Here is a 26766-nt window from a genome sequence, read left to right as displayed (position 1 = left end):
TTATACTAAACACAGTGTCTACTTTAAGTTTCACTTGGTAATAAACAGTATGTAGTGAAGCTTCCTGAGTGCACACCTGTAGTTTACGCTTTAAATCTCATTTCTGATGTGAATCATTCATGTTGTCATCGTTAACATATCTGAACATCTAATATTAATGCTGCACAGAGTCACCATCCCTGGAGGTATTTAACAGACATGTAGATGTGGTGCATTTCTTTCCATCTATTGCTCGCTCCTCTGCCTCATTGCTCCCTTCACTCCCAAACCACGACACTTTTGATTAGTCTCTCAAACACTCAGAACTGACCTGCTTCTGGGATTTTCTAGCATCATTCCCACACTCCCCTACATCTTTAATACTGGTTGTTCTGAAGGGTCTTTATCTTTTTACTCAAATCCCACTATTTAAGCAAAACATAAAACTTCTAACAGTATTTCTTAATATATTATTTAAAGCTTTTTTTCCTGTACACTGCTACAAATTCTTCATACCTGACATTTGCCACTGGGTCATGTGTAAGTTCAAGCACAGGTAAAAAGAAGTATTTACAGAAGAATGATTTTGAAAACAGTTCCATAATGAATTCACAAGTATCTAAAAATCGAAGTCTGTTCCAGTAACTTTTTCCTTGGCCCAGTTCTGAAAAATAAAAATTTGCAGATACTATCTGTCAAGCTTTCAATGTCAGATAGAAAACATTTCACAGGTTGACCTTTGACCTGAAGATGATAATCACGGGCATCAAAAGGCACAACTTCTCAGCCTATCTCAGTTCCTTCTTTTAGTAAAAAACTAACATTCTGAATTCAATTAATTCTGTCAGTGAGCACTTGAAAAAGCAAAAATAGCAAGTGAACTAACTACTGTGTAAACAAAGACCTCTATGCCTTTCAAACCACGTCACAGGAGTATCAAAATTACTGTGTAAACATTACGTAATGTTAATGGGAACTGTTAAAACTTCTCAACTATCTTTAAAACACATAGCATACACCAAAGCGTCAACTTAAGGTGACTGATTAATAAATTAATTTCTGAGGTTTATTCAGCATTTCTTATGCTGAAGGCTCTAGAGAATTTTACTTCTACAGAGGAACTCTGCTTTGCATACTGCTGCTTAGTAATTCTGGGTACAAGAAGTAGGGTTGGAGGGGTCTCGGCATATTATCAGTTTCCTGCATTGCCTCTTCCCCAATCCCCTTACATATATGCACAGTATGTTTTGCTGGTGATAATATGACCAACTGAATGTCTTCCAAGAGCAATCCCTCCAAAGATGGAAGGAAATTACACTGAATAAATGTAACTATAAATAGATCTTCAGTCAAAACTAACTTTCATTTCTAGGTAATGGAGGAAAAATCATCTTACGTTCGATCAGTTTCTGAATAACCTCATGTCTCTGTTCTTGTTTGCGATTGTAGCGCAAATAAACGCAGAGAGTCCGAGCAGCTGCTTTTTGGACTGGCAGGACATTCTTGAAAGAAATAAAGGGAACACAATTAAACATATCTGAAAGAATATGACTAAAAACATATAACAATTCTAGAATTAGAAAAAAATAGCTAAAAAGTAGCCTAACTTTGTAAATTTTGAAATAATTGTCATAATGTAAAGGAGATTTATGAAGTTTGGCCAATTCATGAGACACCTACTTCTTTATTCCTTCTGCCCAACTTGTCAATTCAACTATTTTATAAGCACCTTAAAATATTTCATGTTTGCAAGGCACCTTCTGTATTTCAGGTGTTAGAAATAAAACTTACATCTTTTCTTACAACAGTTTTATTCTTGAATTAACTCAGTAAAATTTCAGCCTAATAGCTCTAAATGATAATTTCTTTTAGGAATACAGTGTTCTTTCATAAAGAATAAACACAATGTAATGTATGAAATCAGGAAAAAGAAGGCATATGTCAGAGGAAAAGGCTTTGATTTAACTAGAAACTAACTGATGATGAAGAGAAGGAAAGGAAAGAAGTCTTGGATAGGAGGAAAACTGTCAATCCAAATTTTGCTCCTCAAATGGGGGCAATTTTCAGTGAAAATTCTCATAGAAAAAATCCCACAGCTTGATATACCATATGAAAAGGACAGTACTTTAATGTAACACAGGAAGTACTACACATAGGAAATATCCAGTGGTCATCGCTCTAACTCGCATAAACAAATAAAAGCAAATGAGAAAGCAGCAGGTGGGCTCACATTTGTCAAAATGATTGTCAACATTCTGTGAAGAAAACGGTAATAGATCTGATCACTGGATATGATATGAGGGAGACATGCATATTTTTGTAGTAACTTCTCATGCGTTCTCCATTTTAAAGAAGTCGCTGCTCTCTGTTCTGCTGTTGTTAATGCAGGAATCAAGTCAGGAATAGAGAGTAACTAGAAACAGAAAGATAAACATTAACTTTACATTTTCGAGCTGCGTGTCTTGTCACTATGCTTAAAAAGCATATCACAACAATACAAGATGGGAAGACTAATCCAAAAGCTATTCCAGTACCTACTAAATACACTTTCATCTCCAACCCCTTCTCCTGACAAAGGAAAATTAAACACCGTTCTCTTTGTAATACCCTTTTACAGATATTAAGACTATTATGCCAACTCTCCTCAGTATTCTCTTTCTCAAACCAAACGAATCCCATTTCCCTTTTATTCTCTTAGTCTTTGCAGTTATTGTTCTCAATCCCCTAATTAGTTTTAGTAGGAATTAATTTTAGTAGGAATTATACACCTTTTCTCAGTAGGAGGCAAAGAATTTATAGTAGCCAAGCTAAATTCCCTTTAGCACTAAGAAAAATGAAACAGACTGCCACACCCAACATTGCATTTGCTTCATGTTATATATATTTACAGCTGTAAACATCTGACAAATTCGAGTTTTTAAATTACGCTGTCAACTTCTGTCCATACAATATACTGCTGCAATATCTCAATTTATCCACACATTTAGGAAGTCTGCTCAAAACCAGCATCTTTTCTGTTCCATCTTAGAGGTGAGGAGTCCTCCAGAGCCACATAGAATTAAATTAGAAAAGTTGGGAGCTGAGTACAGATCTCTTAATTCAGTGTCTTTACTTCAGGAAATAGATTTCCTTCTAGCAGAAGCCTGAAAATGGCACCCATGAGCAACTGACACACTAATATGAAAAAGATTTAAAATAGGTATTAGCTATCATTCCCTTAACATGAAACCAAATTTTGTTTTCACTTAACTGTGGTTAATCAGAAAAAGAAGATGTGTAACTGTTCATTTTTTTAACTCTAATCTTTCCAAAACTTTTTTTAATGTTAAAGTTTATGAAGTCAACAATCAAAAAACCCCGAACAGCAAAACAACAACAAACAACAAAAACCCCCCAAAAAACCAACCAAAAAACCCAAAAAAACCCACCAAAAAAACTGAACAAAAAACCAAAAAAAAACCAACAAAACAAAACAAAGCCAAAAACGAACAGAAACTTCGTATCTCTCCAAAGCAGAAACTAATCATGAAAGCATTTTCCTTCAAAATTTGTCTGAAATTTGCTACTACCTTCACTTAGAAAGAAAATTTAAAAAAACACATGGGAATACCCACCTTGCTTTCTGATCCACTGTTTTCTCCTCCATTAGTCATTAGTTCAAGGATTTCAGGAAGGTGACCTACTAGGGCATCTAACACCTATTTAAAGAAAGGTTGCATGAAAGAGGTCTGTAAATGAACTCAACTCCATTTTTAACTCTCACCAACATATCCCTGCTGATACCTTTTAAGTTATTGCTCTCTCATGTTGAAAAAAAAAAGGAGATTAGTTGCATTGATGAGGACTGGGATTTAAAACTGATATTTTAATGTAGTAAGTAATATAAGCATTACAGGTCTCAGTTTTTATTTATGTGACCAGACAAATTTTCTAAAATATCCAGAGAATATAATATTTTAAAATGAACATTCATCCTTAAGAAAGATCTGTGTTTCATCAGGAGTTAAGAGCCTGAACAAACAAAAAGATGCTTTTTTATATTTGTCAGCTGTATCTTAAAAGCAATTTTTCCTGTGTTAAGAAAAGATGCAGTTGATAGACAAAATACAATATATAGCCTATAGTAATAGACGAACCCTACTTTCAAATATTGTGAGACTTTAACTTGACTAGAAAAGTACATAACTGTATATTTTTGTACCAATTCAGACTGAGGTGGTATATAAGATAAAGCTCAATATATTTGTTACTATTCATATAAACATACAGAGATCAAAACAAGGAATTTTTCAAGGTCACCAGATGTTTCTAAGTCTCAACCTTCAGGTGTTCAACTCGAGAAATCTTCCAATATGGGTCAGAATTTCATAAACTATATGTTCTACAAATACTATTAATTTTCCTGAAAACACCTAACAAAAGGTACTGAATGAAAAAAGAGCACCTGAATATAAAACTAATTTTTCCATGCCATATCCAAAGATCCTCATAGAAAACAAGAAACATCAACTACTGGAGTAACTGGTATCAGAGGAAATGGTGATTTTGTCTCGAGCACAAATATGTCTCTTTTTTCCAGCCAAAAAAGTTTCACTATGTTAACTGTGATATAACTGATTCATGTTCTATACAGGTATCCTTGGATCAAAACTCTTTCTGTAAATCTTGATCTCTGAACCATACACAACTTCTTCATCTCCTCTTCAATTGGACAATAAAAATAAAACCAAGCAAAAGACCTTGAATCCGATCAATTCCCAACTATTATTTTAATATAGTACCAAACCCAAAGCTTTTTAGAGTTTGTAAGGTAATAAATATTACAGCAATTAAAACTATTTAGAATTAGTATTTTTAAAAGATAATAAATTTAGTGTGGGTTTACTAAATTCAAACACCTTCCTATTTTCCTCTTTTTTTATTCACAGAAGGCTGGCATCTTTATGTGGTATCTGTGTACTAGAAGTAAAAGCTATTAATCATTTCAAATTGCTACTCTACTGTGTTACTGAAGAGTTATTAAATATGAAGATAATCTGCCTTGATGTAATAAGCAAAAAGAAGTTTCAATAAAAGTGTATTACCTCCAGTGACTCATCCTGTAATAGCGTAACCAGTTCTTTATGTATTGTATACACATCAGAATTTAAAAGCTTAGCAACCTAAAAAATGACAGTAAGATGGCAAGGTGAAACATTCTTTAGTTCTATGGCATACCACCACTTACTTACTTTACAGCAAGCATGAAGAGACACAGAAAAAATTGTTTAATATCAGCTTCCTAAAGTTGTGTACTTTCCCACTGATCACATTAAAAATATGTTCAAGAAACAGGTCTATTATCTATGACACATGCTTTTAGAATTAAGTCTATTTCACATTTACCAAAACTGTTTAAGGCTGCACTGCCAGGCTAGAAATTTCTAGGGGAATATTCAAATGTTGTAAATTAGGAGAGTTGAGAGTCAGCCTGCCATATAATTTACAAAAGATGAACATAAAAATTTTTCTTAGCCAGTGCTGGATTTTAAGCTTCCCCAACCTTCCATCTGAAGTCTTCACTCCTCACTTCTTTAGGTTTTTGACTGTGACTTATGTGATTCATAAGTCTCATGTAAATTTTTAAGAAACACTAGTAGTCCATCTCCATGTTATTAAAAGGATTTTATAGCAAGAATAACACAAACTTGAGGAATGAGATTTTTTTGCCACAAGGAATATTTAGATGATGTTTTTTAATGTTTTTTTAAGCCAAGTGAAAATAAGAGCTTACTACCAATCAAGATGAAGCTTTAACGAAATGGCTACAAGGACTTTTCTTTTTTGAAAAGTAATCCACCTAACAGGGAATGCCATAAATTACTCATTTCTGTCTGTCACGTGGTTGCCTAGTTATGCTATTAAAATTAAACCAACAAGAACTAAATGTACATTTAGACCAAGGCATAATTTTACAGGTTTTTTAAAATGAGCTAAAATACTTTCCTTATATTCAGGCAGTACCTTAATAGTGTTATATAGCTAAACCAAAATATTATGTAGAATTAAATGCTCATTTTACAATTTCAACAATTATGCTGGATTATCATTCACTAAAATAAGGCATCAACAGGTAATGAGAACTGGAAATCCATACATCTTTCTTACAATGGTGGAAATAATGCCATTTTTTCCTCTACTAGTCATTTAAATATTTTCAGCAAATTTACCAATCTCCTCAGCAACAAAATGGGATCAAAGCTGAGCTCAAGGACTGAAACACAAGGATTCTCAGTAAGAGAATATGAAAACATTGAAGATTTCTCTATATTGGTTTCTGTATTTAGGAGAGTGTATTTTAATTTCTGGAATTGACTCCATATAGCTAATACTACCTATGCATTTATACTTTTTTTTCAATTTTATGAAAATAATAAAGTAGAACATATATAAGCTGAAAAGAAATATAAGAATACATATGCTGTTACATCTGCATAAATTTCCAAGTACTTTCATATTAAATTGAGCATTTCATCTGGATTTGTTCCACATAAATATTCCTCACATTCCACACCAGCAAACTACAGTTCTGAAGGTTTTGAAGCACAAAAAGGGCAAGTTCCTTTCTCCCATTTGTCTGTTTTCTAATACCACTGAAAAATTTCAAATATTAGAGTTACTGCATTTGTTTATGTTTGTGGTACTAGATCATTAAAAGTTTCTTTAAGCTTTTGCTCCTTACAATCTGACCTAACAGTAGTCTCTTGTAGCCAAATGTTACACAACTTAAATAAAACAATGTGCGTATATGGGCTATATACAGAGGTTGGAAGGAACTGAACGCCCTTGACAAACTAAGTAAGTTCAATATATTTTCTCCAGTCTTTTTATTTTGGTTGAACAGTCACAAATGTAAGCTTAAAGAAGAAAACAAAAGAAAATAAAGCCATGTGAGCAGTAACAAAGAACCACTGTAGACTTACTTCAAAGAAGCTTATGGCCATGGTGTATCTGACAGGAACTTCGGGATCATGGCAAAGGCAGAAGAATATAGAATAAAGTTCTAAATTGAAGTTCTTTGGATCCACAAAAACAATCATGGCCTGTGGAAGGATAAAGTCCTTTTTCAACTACACAGCTAAAGGATCACACTATCAGAGATTATCAGATGAACTTGAGAGATAAAGGTTGTTATTTTAAGGAGGAAGTGTGGAGGTTTTGTTGGCCTTGTTAAAACACAGGCACCAGACAAAATCCGGAGCTGAGAACTAAATTTACATACTTTCCAAACATGCTGTAGGCTTTTTTTCTGAAGATAAGGACTAAAACCATGAGATATAAAACCTCAGTTTTATAAATATTGTTAATGTTTCTGTACTCTAGCAAAACCTGTAACTGGATACCTCAAAAACAAAGAACATTTTAGCAAGCAGCAAAGCAAGAATCTGACTTTCAACATGATCATGTTTGTACATACCTTGGTTTTGCTCAAATAAACCAACAGATGTCTACCTACATACAGTGTGCTTGCCTTTAAAAGGCAGAAGGAAAAATAGTTGTCTACTGGCTCTTGGTGCAAACATGTTTTCATTGAATACAAATGCAGAATGTCGAAATACAAAGTGGATTTACAGAAACATGAGTGGTGTATTTAAAGACCTCACATAAAATTGAAAAGACTTTCTGTACTCAGGCAGGAACATCACTAAAACATCAACCCAAGCATTCCGTTTCCATCTTCAACTCCCTAGAATGATGTGACACACAGTGAATGTAAAAGTGTAGATTCAAGTGATTTGAAACTGGGGACTCTGTTTCGCAGACATTTTCCCAAATCCTTTGTGCTAAGAGTCTGGAGAAAATGCGTAGGAAAGAATAAGACCAGTAAACTCTTAGAACACCATTTCCTCTGTCAAAATTTGCCAAGAATTTTCTGAGCCTCTGAGTAATATTTCTTGCTAACTCTTTTGGACAACCTCACTAACTGAAACTTTGCAGGAAAGAGTTAAAATCTAGCTAATAATGAACAATTTGGGAATAACTCTTCTATCACTCATGTATTCCTATTTAGTGAACTATATGCATTACACAAATTAATATTAAACCTTAAATTAATATTACTTACTGGAAAATTGTAAGCACAGTTCTTCCTCACTGAAATATACTTCTTTTCCTGTTCCAGAGTTTGCAGATGTAGTTGATTATCATTGTGTCCATTTTCCTGCTGTAAACCCAGTGTGGAAAGCTTCTTATAAAATTCCAAAAACCGCAAGTGCTGTTCAGGAGTAAAAATGCCTCAAAAAAAGAAAAAAAAAACAAAACCAAACAAAACAACAAACTTTCCTCATTACAAATGCTATTAATAATGTACCCAAACAAATCTTATTTTAAAATCTATCAAAGATCTTGATTTTATCCCTCCTTTCCCTCCCATCCCCTTGAATCTAGCAGAGTATAATCAGTACACACAAGTACTCAGAACAAACTGGAATGCAACTAGCAAGAAGAATTCAAAACTACAAGTGCATTAGTAATAAGAGAATAATCAAGGAAAGGCTCAATTTTCTACTCCAGAGAGGGAAGAAAGCTATCAGTGACTGGTACCAAGAAGGTTGAAATGCTTAATAATTGTATTTTCTTTTTCAAATTCCACTAGTGTTATCAGGCTGAGTACAATTAATAACTGTGACAAAGATTCAAGCTTTAAGTAGAGAAGCAACAGGTCAGTGGATCTTAAGTGTTACAGCAGGGATTATAACATTTAAGAGGTTTTCAAAATGTGCAGTCAGATGTGCTTCATTCCAGTATTCAAAATACTTAAGTACTAGTTGCTGAATTCATAAATAAGTCAAATAATGGAACAGAAAAGGGCTGAAGCGGTACTGATATTTAAGAGTTGGACAGGGAAAGACAAGCCATATAATTAGGTAAGTCAGGTTCCTTTCACATGTTTGAAAAAATTGAAACAAAAAAGAAATAAAAAAATCTACTACAAAATACCACCACCACCCTCCCTCCTTCCAAAAAATAGCAGTAGACAACATGGCAAAAGGAAAACTTGTCAAACTGATTCAATTTCCTAATATGGGGTAACAGGACCTGTGAAACAAAAGAGGCAGTAAAGGTCATGACTTTCACAACAAGGGAACAGGAATGAGAGATTAAAAACTATAGAGGTGCTCTAAAACTGCTTGGAAAAACAACTAAGAAAAAACTACCCACGGACTACTGACAAGACAGGCAACTGCATAAAGAAAGTTCTATCCTAGTTGTGGTACTATTCACTATTTTCATTGATTTTCTGGATGCTGGACAAGAGACTTTGCTTATTCAGTACTCTGAAAGCATCAACCAAGGACAGACTGCTTATTCTTCAGAGACAGAGTTTAAAATGATCTTCAGTAACTGGACATATGGCCTTAACACTTTAGACTATTATTCCATTCGAACAGCAGTAAGGTACCATGCTTAGCCTGATCTGCATCACCTGCACAAGGCCAGGAAAGAGAAAGACTAACTAGCTGCTAGATTTATTTTTATAAAAAAGCAATTTGTGAACAGCAATGTATCTGGCAAGACACATGAAGTAACCCTTTGACTTTGTTCAACTGTCCTAAGGCATTAACACCTCATCAGATGGAGTTTAGAGGTGAAGAAAGATCAGGAATTAGTCATTCAACCTGGAGAAAAGAAGACTGGAAAAACATGGTAAATACAGGATGGACTGTTCTAGCCATCTGTTTTTGAAAATAATAGCTTGACACACTGGAACAGCCATTTCAAGTAATTTGCAGTGAAGCAATGGTCACTTTGATAGTCTCTAACATAATCATGGAGGTTCATTTTAGAGAGCTGTAGGAAAGACCAAAGGTATTAAGAGCCTAGGGGGAAATTATAATGTAAAGCCATGATTCTGTGCTGCTCCTCCACAGGTAATATATGGTGGGCAGAATTATCAAGGAAAGATGTGCTGTGCTCAAGTGAAAACTCAAGCACAAATTATGGGTATAAAAATTATGCACTCAGATTCAGCCTCAGCTGCAGCTGGGGAATCCACATGCCATTAGGTCTCCTTTCTCCCCTGAAGTTCCTTATGGGCCACACTCTGCACTGTGCCTTAAAAAGAGATCAAGCACAGAAACGAACATACAAAGTTAAACATCATAATATTTTCAAAGGTTTCTAGTTTTAAAATTCAGTCATCCAAATCACAAGCTCCAGAACACCCAAATAAATCAGTCAAACCAATAAAGATAAAACACCATGTTTCCATCTTTGACCCTGTCTAAACAAAACAAAACAAAAACAAAAAATAAGTAGATGGTCACCCTGAGAGGAAATTTCCAAAATCTAACTAACTACCATTTAATTTGATACACTCAAATCTGGATATTTTCCAAGGGGTTCAAATTCTCCAATCCTCCCTCATTTTTAAGATTTTAAAAAAGAAATTAAACCATACCATATAATCCATTACACAGTTTCCCTAAATGGAAAGATAAAGAAACTAGGATAGATTCATCTGCTTTGAAGGATTTTTCACAGAACGACTTCACTAATGGGAGAACAGTTTGACTCCGATCATCTGAAAAACAAAAGAAATTTTTAGAGTTAACCATTGGTCAACATTTTAAAAAGAGCACAGAGACTGAACTTCTGTAATACATTAGAAAAATTTCATTTAACAGTCTCAGGATTACTTCTGGCAGGCAGTCACTGAAAAGAGGTAAAAAGAATGATGAGCATGTTAATATAATATAGGTCCTAAATTTAATACCCTACCTGTTACGTTCATTTGTTAGTTTGTTGTCAGTGAAAAGGCATCCCCCATTAAAGGATGAGGCATAGAATAAATAAACAGTCACTACCTTCTCCATGCAAAAGACTGTAGAGAGAAGGAATACTGAAGTACTCCTACAATAGGATTTCCTACAATAGTAGGCACACAGGGAGATCAAGACTGAACATGACTGTGACAGTAAACAGAAAAATCTGGATATGCTGCAAGTTGATTTTTTAAACCTACTGAGAAGTGTTTCAAAATCTTTTGGTATACAATAAATTCAGAGAAACAAAATAATTAAGGACACAGAAAAGAAATTAAATCATTTAGAAACTAAAGCACTCTGCCTTCCTTATAAAAGAAAGAGGCAAACATTTAAAGAAATTTATATATTTTGACTTATTTTAAATAAAATCACTGTATAAAAATTTTTGAGTTTTAAATAGATTATGATTTTTTTAATGGTAGACCAACAGCGAAATTCAGCAAATAATTTTGGCTGAACAAAGTTAGGTTGGCCTGAAGAAACATTTTAATATTGTGGGAGAGAAACTATTGGATGTAATTTTGGGTCATCTACCTTCAAAAGCGCTCATTTTCTAGTTCAGCCATGAAAGCACACCCAGTTTCTAGAAACACATTCCTTACAAACCTGTAAATAACCCCTGATTGCTTTCTCTAAGCTTCTTACAGCAACTCAAAGCAGTAGTTACAGCAGCGGGTGGGGGAGGAGGAGCGAAGACTGAAAGGTGCAAAGAGAGGCACAAACTTGATGGCATCAATCCAAAGGCTCAAGAATTACAAAATTAACCTATTATCATACTTAATGATATAAACACTAACTGCTAAAAAGTCCATTTATGGTATTCTCCCTAAAACTATATTATTTTTTCTTTTCCTTATCCACTCCTCTATATGGCTTAAATACTACCATATATTAGTAATTCATCACCAAGTTCCTGTACAGTACATTTTTGTTGAGCTAACACTTTGTATTCTGTGTATTGATAGCACTACATTAATTAATTAAATCTTAGCAACACAATATTCCCATAATTTTTACAGTAATTTTACTCATTCCATTTAGGCACATTACATTAGAAACTTGGAATATGATAACTGATTTCATGGACAACTAGTTCACCTCCCTTAAAACTTTCTGCATGTCAAGCACTGCAAGACATGAAATAGAAGGAAATATAAAGGACAAAGCAATAAGCAAAATAAAATCAGAAATGTCTGAATAATGCAGACAGAACAAAAAGCATTTAAATACAATTATAAGATGCACTAGAGCACTAAGAACTGGGCTAGTAAGCCTAAATTAAATTCTTACCTGCATCAAACATATCAAGCAGATTCACCAAGGTCTCAAAAGCTGCCAGGCGTACACTGCTGCCCTCATCTCTTGCCAGTTCCACTAACTCAGGAAGCACCACAGTTTTCGTTAGTTCTGTCCTGCAACGTGAAGCAAGCAGTCAAAAGAAAACTTACAATGAAACAATACTGCCACTGCAAAACAGAATTCTTCACTGAAATAGTCATTTAGATATTTTTTGGGAAGATTTGTTCATGTCTGTTTAGTTATTTCTTCATTTACCTACTAACTATTTATCCTCAACATGACACACTGAAGAGCTTCCATACTGAAAACACTGAATGTTCACCATTTCTTATGAGATTAAATCATCTGAAGCATTGAGAAGGGATTAAGTAAAATCTTCAGAGAGAGAACAGTTTATAAAAATACATTAATGCTAAAAATAAAAGTTGGTGAGGAAAGAATCAGAGAAAAATACACAGGACAGACCACTAATTGATAACAAAGTATTTAGCCCTATCAAACCCACTATTCTAAGGCTGGGTAAATTACCAGTAATGCTGTCATTTGCCACTGCATAATACCTATAATTTTTTAAAACTTTCAACTCCCAGGTAGAATAAATTAAATTTAGTTAATTTTAAGGACACTAAACAGAATTAAGAAAATTTCCTTTCCAGTATGGTTACTTATTAGTGTAAGACATAGCCACCTTGTAATCACTGAAAACAACACTTTTTGTTCTTCTTTCACACTGCGTAGTATATGTTGAACTTAAACTGCATTTGGAGGAGTGAAGAAAATGACACAAATGCACACTTTCAATTATTATCTTAACACCTGGCTGTTCATAAACCTATTTTAAATGTAAAATAGAACTGCTGAAAGCAAAGTCATGCAGATTCATATTAACTGTGAGTGCTTCCTACAGGCTACCACCAAAATAATTTTCGTAGCAGTAATATTCTCTAGCTATATGCATATCCTAGGTAAGGGACACTTTACTCAGAATAACATATTTGTACTGTTTAAAAAAATTTCTGTATTATGCATAACAAGTCATTTTCAAAGCCAAATCCATATGCTTACTTCTCAGCTCTTGACTACAGCACAGGTTGACTGAGAATGTTAAAGGAATCCATGGAAATGGAGACAGTATCTCAAACTTAAGACACAAAAGAATTCCCATGGAATTGAGCAAGAACAAATGAGATCGATGAGAACAGACAGCCTAAGAATGACCAGGAAAGAAAAGGGTAGGACTAAATCCTAAATCAAAACATAGAAATAGGAGGAAGGGGGAAAGAAATTTTTTTTAAAAATTGCAAATGTTTCTTTGGATTTCCAATTTAGTGGCATCAAAAATCTTCAAACTAATATGATGGACAGAAACATCTCTCCCTTCAAAACACAGTAGTTATGGAATAAAAACACCAGGCTACTCCCTGGAGGTAAAGAGAACCCTCTCTTTCTCACATCTTTTATCTCCCATTAAACAGAATTCAATTTTGTGATACACAAAGATACATGAGACCCATGCACACAGTAAAAATAAATGCAAGTTCAAATTATTCAGTAATTCAGTTTAGTAAAATGCCTGTTAAATCACCAGTTTTACAAATATCAACAGTAGTGACAATAGTACCTTTCTTTTCTTTAATCACAAGTTCTTTTATATTGAAAGACATTCAATATGTAAAATGTTAAAATGATTTATCATGCTAGCCTACATTTTGTTATAAAAAAAGAGTAAGTACAAAAAAAAATTAGCAAATTTACTGTGATGAGTATAATATGGTTTCAACATTATTCACATCCTCTGAACTTCTGCAAGACAAAGACCTTGCAGAAGAAGTGCCTAAAGCACATGGATAAGTTTATTTTCTATGCAATAAAGAGAATTTTTTCTAGAAATCTAGAAATTACTAACCTACATGACATTACAAAAAGAAAGAGGAATTAAGTTTATAACAGCAATGCATAGCTCTTGCTGTAAATTCCTTATATCTCTATATTCCCTAAGCCCATTGCTTCAGGAATTTCTGGTGGTTTAGTTTTGGGGGTTTTTGATGGTTTTTTATTTGTTTTTTTAATAACTCAGAATCTAAACCACAATATAATTCTCAAAAAAAAACCCCAAACAAACAAACAAACAAACACCCCCCAAAAAGAAACCAACAACAACAAAAAAAAACCCCCAAAGAACCAGAAATCATTCCACAGCTACAGGAAAGCATCCTTTCCACAAACACCTGTACTAACATATCACACTCAAGTACACAATGGATCTTCCCAACTGCACTTCAGTTTCAGCCTCATCCTTGAATTTGGTCATAGATTTACAATTTTAAAAGCCAGGTGGACACTCAAGAACTAATCTATCTCTGCTGTCTAGCACTGGGTAGGGAACATTACTTGATAAACCAGTGTGTAAAAGGAGTTACTGCTTTTTTTCTGCCTTGACAAAATACCAGGTAGAGAGACCTCGAATTTAAAATATTTGTTCACTCAGAGACCAATCCTGTGTGTAATTAACATTTTCTTGTATTAAAGTTTCAGACTTTTTCAATCCTATGCGTGAATACTGAAGACCTTCAAGCTCCAAGTAAAAGTTGATACTGAGCTGAAATTTGCTTACAAAACCCATTTGGGATCCTTTCTCAGACACTGCACAGTAATTATTAAAACTGCTAATACTTGTCAGAATTTTTTAAAAAGCCAAATACCACCGATGGATAATTGAGATGATTTCAAGAAGCTACAGATGAAGTGATTATTTACAAAAAACTGTTGGGTTTATGGTTCAGCAATTTTACTATAAAAGAGAAAGAAAAGTCTAAAACCAGAAAATGGACAACTGCCAACAGCCATTTCCTAAGATCACATCTGTACACTCCAAATTCATTACTGAGTATGCATGAATTCAGCAATTTTAAAGGGAGTTCTTAAGTTACCATTTTAGAGAAACATTTTGCATTTAAGATCAATTAGGCAAATTGTACTTACCCTATTCCTCGAGCTACATGTTCCAGTTGCCGACACATGCAAGTTCTAACTTCATATTCCACATCCTGGCACAGTGATTTTACCAATGGAAGAACCTCTCTTTTAACACTAAAAATGTGAACATTTTTTATTAACATATAGAACAAGAATATAGAAAATCCATTGAGTAGTACTGAACTTTACTCATATATTACTTGTTTATCCCATATACTACTAATTTATAACACATAGTAAATTATTTTTCTGACAATTAGCAATTAGAAAAGAATATTGTACATTGGATGCAAATATGTGCTACAAAGAAACAGGAAAAGGAATATTTACTGTCATTACCATTTGCTCATACTTCATCTATTATTTCTTATAAACTACAAAAATAGTAGGTAGGCTACTGTAGTAGTAGAATGCTGCCCTCATTTAATAACCATTTTCAGCACAATTTCTGAACAGCCATTGAAAGAATACAAAGAATTACATAAATGGAAATGTAAACCTCAATTAAATGTCTGTAATACCTCATCTTTGACATGCAGGTATCACCCAAGACATAATTAGGAAGAAAGGAGAAGAAGAATTTAAGATTAAAAGATGGAATGCTGCCTTCAGGCAAGCAGACCAAGTATTCATGTAAATCAGTGGCAGATACAAAACAAAAATTTTGATTCCTGTTAAAGTAAAAACACACACTACAACTTGGCAGAATCAGCCATTGTGTTTACTTTCACTGCCCAAGATTCTGTCATAAGTATTCATAAAACATCTCTATAAAAATTCTTATGTTATTGCAAAACTCAAGATAAATAATATGTAGACACAGACAAGCAAATTTTCAAGCCAGCTTGCACAGCCTCCATTCATTCCAGTGAAAATTAATTTTTTAATTAATTTTTCTTACAGAAGAATTTAGCCTGAAGTTTCAAAAATTACACAGTCTTGGAAGTTTGGCATTTTAGAATACTCTGAAGTAGGGGCTACAGAGAAAAAAAGACTTTGTAACTTAGAACACTGGAACAGAGGGTAGAAAAACTAATGTCCTATGACAAGGACAGGATATAAAATAACCCAGGAGTAACATCAAATACAAAGTTTTTAATTATAGTATAAATTTTATGAGGAAAAACTGGGCCATTCTGAAGAAGAAAGTGAAGATATGCTTATGTATTGCCTACTCCTGGGGACAGATACATCTTCTGGGCCTGTACCAAGAGCCCTACAGAAAGGGGAATGAGAGTGTGTCCTGAATTTTAGTCAGTCTGCCACATTCTAAACCTGGGGACCCAGCTCTCTTTTCAGGCCTCTGAACTGCACTGAGAGCTCTCTACCAAATGAACAAGATGTCCCAGAAAATTCTCAGTTATCTTCTTAAAATGCAGTGGTTGTGCAGAAAAGGTGCTATTATCTGTTCACTGAAATGACGGGATTCCTACTTCTGAACAGCAAGGAATCACCTTGAAGAAACACAACAAAAAACACAACATAAAAAATTATGGCTACTAATTAACACTGCTATATGTTCATATAAGATTCCAAGTAACCTGTAAAGTCACTTATTTTCGTGAGAATGAAACATCAAATAAATAAATGCAACTGCTATTCTGCCAGAGTCCTAGAGATTTGGAATATAAAGGTTTAGAAGGCTTTGGTAACATTCTCCAAAAGTACTACTCTACCATGTTCATTAACTTTTGAATGTCCAACAAGTATAGTCTAAATGGCAAATGAAGATTTAGAGTTTCCTTTTGGCTGCTTCTAGTTCTTCTTTATTAAAGAAAAAAAACATAACTCTAAAGAAATTTATTACTAAATATCTTGTCATAGTGTCCTGCTGTTCTTCTTTTGTGTTATGCTGAATTCTTGCATTTTGAGGCAAATCAAAATCATTATTAGAGTGGACTTCCTCAGCTAGACAGTTTCTGTGCATTCAGTAGCCCGCAGTGGATTTCTATTGTAATTCAAAGTCACATTGTGCCAATTGCCCGGATAGGAAACACATTTGGTGAAGTGGTCCTGCTATCACAAGCCTGGGTAAACTGACCAAGGAATGTACCACACCAATTGCTTTGGGCAGATGAGTTACTCAGATTTACTTTCATTATTGCACTCTCTTCTGTCCAGACTCACAGACACTGAATCTAAGGGCTGGAAAATATCAGGGAACAGCAGTAGTTCCTGATGTATCTACATTTTAATTAGGGATAGAAAAAAACAGATCTACATGCTAAATTTGGTTACATAATAAAAAGTTGGGAATAGAATTCTTCTGTTTATGACAAGAAACTCCAAGGAGATGAAGCTGTGTTTTGTGTCTGTAAGTTGCAGAGAAATCCACTTTGTGGCTTATTTTCTAGTAATAAAAACAATATGGAAGAATGGCATGATAATGGTATCTATTCAAATCTGTGAAAGAGCAAACAAACTCAAGTTATAAAATGACAATCATTAGCAAGTCTGAACATGCTAGTTAAATAATGAAAGGGATCTGTAAAAAAAAGCATTTCATTTTTGCAATGAAGTCTACTTTTCTTGTAGTAATTTCTGTCCACTAACAAAGAAATACTAGTTTACACTGTGGAATGAAAATATATGTACAGTCTACTTACATATGAGCTTCAAACTTGTTAGCTACTTTTCCCATGATTTTACAACTAACTAAGCGGGACTGAAGTGTTTGAGAAAGCTGTGCTTTGGAAACAAGTGGATTCAGGATCTACATGGAAAAAAAAAAGAAGAAGAAATATGAGCAGAAAAATTGTGAGCATTAAATAAAGTATTCCTCTTCTTAAAAAAAATTGGAAAAACATGTTCCAAATGTCATTAACCTTTTCACTGAATTAATCAGTACTAACAATAATGGCGCCTATGCACATCAATAGTCCCTTTTTTTTAAATGACATCTTTAAAATTACATTGCAATTAGATTTTGGAGGTGACTAGAATAATTTCTATGTGCTTCATCCAACCTAAGTTTTTACCCTTTAGAAGTTTATTTTTTAAACAGTTCTGGATTTTACTCTTATTTTGATGAGAAATTTTATACCACACAAACAATCACATATTTAAATCTCCATATTGTTTTAAATTATAAACACGGTAAATATGCCTGTTGAAAAGCTTTTAAACTTAAAAAAATAAGAATACTTAAAAGTGAATAAATTAGCTGACTAAAAGGGACTGGCATTATAATTTAGTGACAGATTTTCTTCTTCCTTTTTGAGCTACACAGTGAAAAATTAAGAGTGTTTGCAGTGCATTAGGGTTTTGGTACATCAAGAACAACTGAAATACACTAAGGAATGGATCTCCAGCATTCAGTTCCATTTAGCAGACATAGCAGACTGGAATTTTAGTCCAGTAACAAACAAAAGGCAGTTTCTTCATGAAGACACAAAGTGAGATACTATTCTGTAAACCAAAACAAACTGCAGGAAAACATGTTACTGAGAATACAAGGTGCAGTGGAAGTGGTACAGTGGAGTGTGTGTGTTGACTTTATTTGCTGAAGAACACTACTTTTTTTAAGGTGACTTCCTGTCTTGCCTTTTTGCACATTCGTCTCTTACAGGGTGTTCGACAACCATTACCATTCTCACAGGTACAGAACTGCCACAAATCTGACTGAGGTGAATAAAACTTGCAGGGAAATACAATCTTACAATCTTAATATTATTTTTTGTTAGTGTGAGAGATTATTATTACCTCATGTCTGACAGTTTCTTTTGGTAAAGCTTCTATTACAGCAAGAAGAGTTTCTAACCATGCATTGCTGACACCTGTTTAAGAGAAATGAGTTATACATGATATGTTATATTGTACATACCATGACTAAACGAAAACATACATCAGTTTTATAAAATTTGCTCTTTTCACACGTCTTCAAGGAGCTATGTATCTGAAAGCCACTATATATTCAAGACTTCAAAGTAAGAAATAGGATAGGTAAGAAAGAAGCAAAGTCTACCCTCATTTCTTTTCCCTTTCCAATTCCTATATAAAATTAATTATTACTCTGATTGCTTTATAAAGCTAATTTCCCTCTTTTAGAAGGATGTTCTTTTCTTATGCCCACTGAAACTTCCTGGTTTCACAATAGGCCTTTTTTTTCCTTTGTATTCTAAAATTAGTGTCAAAGAAATTAAGAAAAAATAGTCAACACAGAAGAATTGTCAACCTCCCTCCATTCTCTCAGCCATAAAAAGTTGGTACTTCAGCAGAAGCTCAGACTCAGAAACAACTTTGGGATTTAATCCTTCAGACAAAGTCAGGGGGTTTTTTTGCTTCAGTGAGAATTACACTTAAATGTCAGTATGAAAGTGGTCATCATGCAAAAATCTTTCCATTCATGCCAGTCTAGATACAAAGTCACAGTGATTGTACTCACTGTTGACACAGTAATGTAGGGTCACTAAAGAAACAAAACACGTAGAAGTCATCAGTCATGAGAGTAGCTGTACAGCCCTGACCTGCATCTCTGTGTTCCACGTTCTGGAGAATGATGTGTAGGAAGGAGTGGGAGTACGTATGAATGGACACCGACTCCTCTTGCAGAACAGTCAAAAAAGAAACAGCAGCTGTTAACTGCATTTCCACTCCTGCAACATGCAGAACCTCCTGTATAATTACAAATTATAACAATTTAGAAAGTGAGGCAGAAATGTACTGAAAGAATATCCAAATTTTTATATTCACTTTTAGAATTAATATGCAACAACCTGGGTAAACTGTAAAATTTGCTGTAAAATTATTTTCTCTTAACAGCAATTTATTGCAGACATCAAATTTTCTTATGGTATAGCATGAATCTTCTAAGAAAAAAAAAGTTAGTTGTAATATTTCTGAGACTTTAAGTTTCATCAATGCATATGTGTGGATTTTTCCACTTTACAAAATGAGAGGTAAAACCAGAGCAGCCAACACTTGCACTTCTGCTGTTTAGGCACATGAATTAAAAAGAACTATTTCATTCATTCATTCAGTGAGAGATACTAAAATAGCAGAAGGCAATTTAAATTTCATCCCTTGACTAACATGGAATGCAAATGAAAAGTACATAAATATAGTCTTAAGAATAAAGCAAGATATACAAGAATATTTATCTACGTAACTAAACATTTAGTAGTCTGCGCTCTGACACAAGAAAGTCATTAATTAGGTTGTCTTTAAAATCATAAATTCAAAAGTTAAAGTTAACATGTTGAAATGAAATGAAATGAAATATTACTTTTTTTTTTAATTAAAAAAAAAGCAATTTAAGTTTTAAATTTCAGATTTATGCACAGACCTTGCAGGATGCAATCTATGATGTAGCATCCATTATAAGTATTAGTAACTGTAAGTATCTATCAACTAAGTGAACATTCCATTTGTTTACTTTTCTAAACATGTCTCTCTATTTCATGAGAAAATAAAAAGTTCATTATTCTACTACTAAAGCATTACACTCATTTTACAACTGATTCCAAACTCAGTAAGAGTTTAAAGCCCGTGTTTTCTATTTAGCACTTCATATATGTGGTTTTGTTTATTTTTTAAAGTGCTTGAGATGAACAGTGTTTTCTCAGATCACTCACCAAAAAACAAAAATAAGCCTGGATCAGATTAAAAAAAAAAATTCATTTTGCAGCTAAGTGCATGGTTGGTTATGGATTGGACAGGGGCACTCTCCACTGGGTTACAGACTGGCTGGATGGCCAGGTCCAGAGTGCTGGTGAATGGAATTACATCCAGTTGGTAGCCAGTCACAAGCGGGTGTCCCCAGGGCTCAGTGCTGGGGCCAGTCCTGTTTAATTTCTTAATTAATATCAAGGCCGAGGCCAATGGTCCGAGGTTCAACGAAGGCAAGCGCCAGACCCTACACTTGGGTCACACAAACCCCATGCAGTGCTACAGGCTGGTGGCAGTGGCTGGAAAGTGGCTTTCTTCACTGGGCGGGTGGTCGGGCATTGGAACAGGCTGCCAGGGACATGGTGGAATTTCTGGAAGCGTTCAAAAGGCATGTGGATACGGAACTTAGGGACATGGCAAAAATGGTGGTGCTGGGTAAACAACTGGACTTGATAATCTTAGGACTTTCCCAACTTTAATGATTCTATGACTCTAAGTATTGCATATCAGAAGAATTTTGCTGAGAAAAGTTTGTAGAGAACATCTGAGATATTACTATTTGACTTGGTAAAAACCAAGAAGTTTTCATTCTACAAATGTCAAAAAATTTGTACGTGCAAATGTACAATTATTAGTTTATCTCAGTTCAAGGAGAACCATAACTTATCTCTCAAGACCTCTGTTTACAGCCACGTTCCTTTTTAAAAGGATTCTCTGTGTCCTTGCTCCCCCAAATGAAAAAAAGGAACAGAACTGTGCTGCTTTCCAACAAAATATTTACATTCAATAGCCATGGAAATTGCCTTCTTCTTATTTCCACAGACTATCTCCGTTGCTGTTCCTCCACTGCTATTACAGCCACAGCCAAGAAAGAATAAGGACACCTACCAATTTTGTATTTTGAATATTTTTGGGATCAGAATACCTGTCTATACTGTTCTGGGATTCTGGCTTGTACTTGTTCAAAAAAACATCCCCAAGAGAATCAAAAGCTCTATCTTCACACTGCAGATGCTAACACAGCAGTGCAGACCAGAAAATTATGGAGCAGTGCCAGGTTAACCCTTGGACTTGATGAATTTAAAGGTCTTTTCCAACCTAAGTAATTCGATGATTCTATGAATTCAGTTTTCTGTACATATTCACTTTGTACGCAATACAAACAGGGTTACTTACCAACAAACAAAGTTTCCAAATAGTCTCCTCCACTGATCCACATAACTCTGGATAGTCATGTGTGAGAACACATTCTCTGGATGTGCCTCCTCATGGACCTCGGGAGACATTGAAATATAAATTTCTAGACTGCTTACACACCTGCCTGCACTGATGTTTACACTCAGAACTATACAGTTCCGCATTTGGAAATCTATGGGTCTCCTCTTTCCATCTTCACACAACCCAAGTTGAGTAATTTAAATTTAATTAATATAGAATTATTTATTTAGGAAGTAATGTATTTTTCTATATATGGATACTCCACAAATTTTTACTCCAGACTAAAAAAACTCTCCCTATCTATCTTACTCAGACAAGCATATTTAATGGAATTTAAGGGCATTAGCATGTTCTTAACTGTTCTAATGTCTACAAGTTAAACTCAGGCATCAAAACTTAAAATTTAGAAAGCCTGGTTTATTCCATTAATTGGAAAAAAGAAAATTTGCCTCTAGTTTAAATGCACATTTTGTCTTGCAACAACAGAATTCTCTTAAAAGAATGCTGCAAGCACAGACATAGTCAAATCATTTTAGTAATTGCATTGATATGATAGAAATTTTCATTTAAGACTAAAAGACACAGAAATAATGGAGATTACAGAAGCTCAAGAATACAATGAGAACGGACCTTAAAATTAATAATAGGTATAAGAAAGGATGAAAATCACCCCACCTTTTCCTAAACTATAAAATCAGCTGTGGAAAAGAAAAGCTTTCAAGAGGAGGCTGATATATTAGAAAAACAAGTAACTATGAAAATAAGTTTGGAACTAATCAGACAACACTGAATAAAGCTTGATGTATATACAACAACAAGAATAAAATAGTTTGCTGCAATCACAGCATTTGGAAAAATGTCTTATTAAGTCAATCAGATAGATGCCTGCAATCTCCCTCTCTCACTTTTGGTTGCAGAGCCCGCAGATGGAAAGCAGGAAAAATACTATTAACGTCATTTGAAAAGAGACATTTTGTGCACAAAGAGAAATGCTGGTAAGAATGTCTAAGCTTTCCCTAAATCTGCATTTCAATGACTTCCAAGGTTCATGAGGAGGTGCATGCAGAAATCCAGAGTGGGGCTCTCTATGCAAAAGAACACATACAAGGACACAATTTCATTTTAACTGCAGAACTTAAAAACTAAATTCCTAATCTCATTCCTACATTAACATCTAAATTATATACTATGTTTGTTTAAAAAGCATAACCAAAACACTGACAATTCAATAATTACTTATGTATGTCACATGTATTGGTGTATTGATTTTGCTCATCTCAGACCTAAAACACTTATGTTAAGTATATAGTGTCTTTGATATAATTTTAATTTCATTAGATTCCTCAGAATAAGCAATTTGCATACACCCATTTCTACACTTCTAGAAGTAACCAGGTTTATCAATTTTTCACAAATAAAATACAAATTTTCAATATATTCAGACTGAACATTCCTTGCATTTATTTCTTTCTTCATCTGCTTTACCCTCAGCTCTAACGAAAACATTATTTTTGCTTTGGGTGTCTGCAAGTATGCTAAATAAGTTCACTGGTTTCCTTATGCAATCATATGGTGACAATACTTTCAAATAAACAGCCCTCTGAAACTACTACACAATTCATCTTTCATGTGCCAATTTGATTTCACAAATGATTACTCCCAACCTAAAGAAGTAGAACCAAGTGCAGTAATTTAAATCAGCTTATTTCCCTGCAGTGACAGATTACACTTGCAAGACTCTAATTGCAGTTGAGTTCAATTATGCCTTTACAGACTATAAAAGTTTCAATTTAATGGATGGTCAGGATGATTCCTCCAAGAAAAACAAGGTTAAGAAAAAAAATAGGTCAAGTTAATGATGCCAAATACTGGTTTGCAGTCAAAAGTGCAGTGCGTATGGCTGCAACAGAACTTTACTTCTATTACGGATAAATAATATTAGATAACAGAACATCACTGAAGAATTGGCTTTATAGGAGCACTGCCACAGAAAGGAACTTAATTCATACACATTCTACAAAGTTTCAGTTTGTAAAGCTTAAACATGAAAGAAACACTTGGATTTAGACCGACCTTATATTTTACTTTTTTACCTCTCTCTGGAGCCCATTGACTTAGGTTTCATTTAATTTACCATTTAGCAAGGCATCCAGTTTGGGTTTAAATGACACTGTAAGATGAAAACCACACTACTTTTCTCAGTAATTTGCTCAAAGATTGACTGCATTTTTATTAAAGTAGTCTGCTTCATTTCAAATAGTTCTATCTGCAATTCCTAATGCTTCTTCCTTCAAATACTGTTTTCAGTTGCATGTCTTCAATATTATACAGGAAGATACTTTTACAAAATAACCAAGTACAGCCTGATCTAAGACCACACTGAGATCCAACTCCCACTGTACAAATACTTTCCAGGCTCTAGGCCCTATTCATGCAAATCATCATACTTTCAAACATTTTCTTCATCCCTATATAAAAAAACTTAAAACTAGAATCAAAAACTGTATTCCCATACTAGACTTTTTATTGAATACAGGCCAAGACCAGCACTTCTCTACAGCCTGAAAAATAAGGGTAGAAAATTCCCAGTGTTTCTTATTCCTCCTTAATTTCAGGAATTCTGCTCTCAAAGTAGAAAACCAGAGGCAAAAATGGATTCAGTATGGTAAGCATAAAAAAAACCAAACCAACTTTCCTTGAAGCCAGTAGGTAGGTTTAGAAAGACTGCATTACATATGTCAGAATAACGTGGTAGCAACTTGGTGTAAATTGAAATTTCCAATTACTTTGCAACTTCAAGTCATTCTTCTCAAAGCACTTTTACACTCATACATATTTAAACAAAATGCCTATTGACCTGCATCTTAGAGCACAGAATGTAACTAGAAGCACTTTAACATTTTCTACATAATCTGTCAGCCTATAGCAGTCCTTAATCCTGAGGAGAGCTATTTCTTGACCATTTGCTGAATCTAAAAAATCAGACAAAAGTTGGAACAGCTCCTCTTAAGAAACAGAAGTCTCCTGAAATCACAGATGTTTCAGGAGATAATATGAAGTTGAGAGGTGATGTCTGATATTCACAGAATGATTGAGGCTGAAAGGTCATTTTGTCCAATCCCCCTGCTCAAGCAGGACCAGTTACAGCTAGGACATGCCCAGACCACTTTTGAATTCCTCCAAAGAGGGAGACAATAACATCTCTGGGCAACTTGTGCCACAGCTCAGTCACCCTCACAGTGAGAAAGTGATTCCTGATATACAGAAAAAATCTCCCGTGTTTCTGTTTGTGCGCACTGCAACAACAGCTGCAGTCCTGTCACTGGATACCACTGCAAAGAGCCTGTCTCTGTCTTTGCTTTGTCAGGTATTTGTATATGTTGATAAGGCCCTCTGCAACCCTCTTCTTCTGCAGGGGGCCAATGGATCTTTAGCATTACTAAGTTTTGCATTTGTGATTTAGTTTGCTCTTATTTGGCCAAGGCTGCTCCTTAAACCACACCTTAAATGCACTTGTACTTTTCTTGTGGACAAGAGTTCATATACGGGACAGAGTGGAAATACAGACATGTATCTTCTCCACCATCACAGAATCATAGAATAGTTTGGGTTGGCAGGGACCTTCACATGTCAGCTACTCCACCCCCATAGCAATGAGCAGGGACACCTTCCACTACACCAGGTTGCTCAGAACCACATCCAGTCTGACCTTGAACACTTCCAGGGGTGGGGCATCCACAACTTCTCTGGGTAATCTGTTCCAGTGTTTTACTATCCTCATGTTAAAAAATTTCTTCCTTATATCTAGTATGAATCTATCCTTTTTAGTTTAACCCCAGTGCCCCTTGTCATATCTCAAAAAGCACTGCCAAAAAGCTTGTCCTCATCTTTCTTATAAGCCTCCTTCTAAGTATTGAAAAGACACAATAAGGTATACCCAGAACCTTCTCTTCTCCAGGTTAAACAACACAAATATGCTTTATACAAACATATCTCTATATAAAATTACTGTATAACATTCCATGGTCAGTATGCATCTATCACAACTAGAAGTGACTGACACAGACAGCTAAAAGCGAACTATACTCTCCTGGACAGCACTATGAAAATCTTAATGTTTGGATGAAAGGAGATTGAGAACATCAGAATGAACCATTATGACTGGATGGTCCTCAAACAAAGGTCTCAAAAAGCTGTCAAAACACTGGTAAATCTTTACAATATATAAGTAGTATTAATTCTGCTTTTTTATTTTTCCCTGTTGTAACAATTTAAAAAAATATATAATACCTTTAATATTTCGTAAATTGAGTGAATTAATGTGGAAGCCTACTGGACATACACCTCCTGGAGACTGAGTTTGCAATAAAAGTGGGATTTTTTTTCCTTTGTTAAAATAGTTATACTGGCAGAAAAAGATACATTCAAACATCAATACACAAAACTTACTCTGATTTTTGGTAAAACCCGACGAAGTGTTTCTGCAGGATTTTGTCGCATCAGGACTGGAAGATTTGCCACCACACTTGTTCCTTGGATATCCTGACCAGAACTTAAAAAAACATAAACATACAATACATTACTCACTATGATGATTACAATCTCACAGATTGCATTAAAAGAACAAAACAAAACCAACGAGAATAAACCTACGCTACTCAGGTTTCTCATGTAAGTAAAGAGAGGCATTATGTTTTTCTAGAATATGTGGCAGAAGAAAACATTTAAAAAGATCAACCTCTCAAGCTATTGTATATAATTTCCTACATGGGATGCTTTAATTTTTAGTGTAGCTTTGCACAAAAATATGAAACTTGTGAAAGATCTTTTCAAACCAGATGATCAAGGCAGTGGTTTCATGGAATCTTTTGTATTAAAG

The 26766-nt window shown here is 34.4% G+C and overlaps 1 protein-coding gene across 1 annotated transcript in view; it reads right to left on the bottom strand.

Moving 5' to 3' along the window:
- Positions 1 to 26402, bottom strand: part of PPP4R4 (protein phosphatase 4 regulatory subunit 4) — a gene marked incomplete at its 3' end in the record, with an annotated part of 38939 nt that extends 12537 nt beyond the window's left edge. Inside the window, exons 1-14 of the mRNA XM_082283913.1 lie at positions 26337 to 26402; positions 19529 to 19676; positions 18765 to 18838; positions 17669 to 17775; positions 15069 to 15176; positions 12078 to 12199; positions 10421 to 10543; positions 8084 to 8253; positions 6942 to 7061; positions 5064 to 5141; positions 3594 to 3677; positions 2210 to 2392; positions 1376 to 1481; positions 496 to 643 (exon numbers count right to left, since the gene is read on the bottom strand). Coding sequence (XP_082140039.1) covers positions 496 to 643; positions 1376 to 1481; positions 2210 to 2392; positions 3594 to 3677; positions 5064 to 5141; positions 6942 to 7061; positions 8084 to 8253; positions 10421 to 10543; positions 12078 to 12199; positions 15069 to 15176; positions 17669 to 17775; positions 18765 to 18838; positions 19529 to 19676; positions 26337 to 26387 — 1622 coding nt within the window. The 5' untranslated portion in view covers positions 26388 to 26402. The remainder of the gene's footprint in view (positions 1 to 495; positions 644 to 1375; positions 1482 to 2209; positions 2393 to 3593; positions 3678 to 5063; positions 5142 to 6941; positions 7062 to 8083; positions 8254 to 10420; positions 10544 to 12077; positions 12200 to 15068; positions 15177 to 17668; positions 17776 to 18764; positions 18839 to 19528; positions 19677 to 26336) is intronic.
- Positions 26403 to 26766: the final 364 nt, after the last annotated feature.

This window comes from Coloeus monedula (genome assembly GCF_965178545.1).
Source record: "Coloeus monedula genome assembly, chromosome: 6".
NCBI classification, from domain to species: domain Eukaryota; kingdom Metazoa; phylum Chordata; class Aves; order Passeriformes; family Corvidae; genus Coloeus; species Coloeus monedula.
Note: the sequence above shows the minus strand (reverse complement) of the source record. Positions and strands in the feature narration are given on the sequence as shown.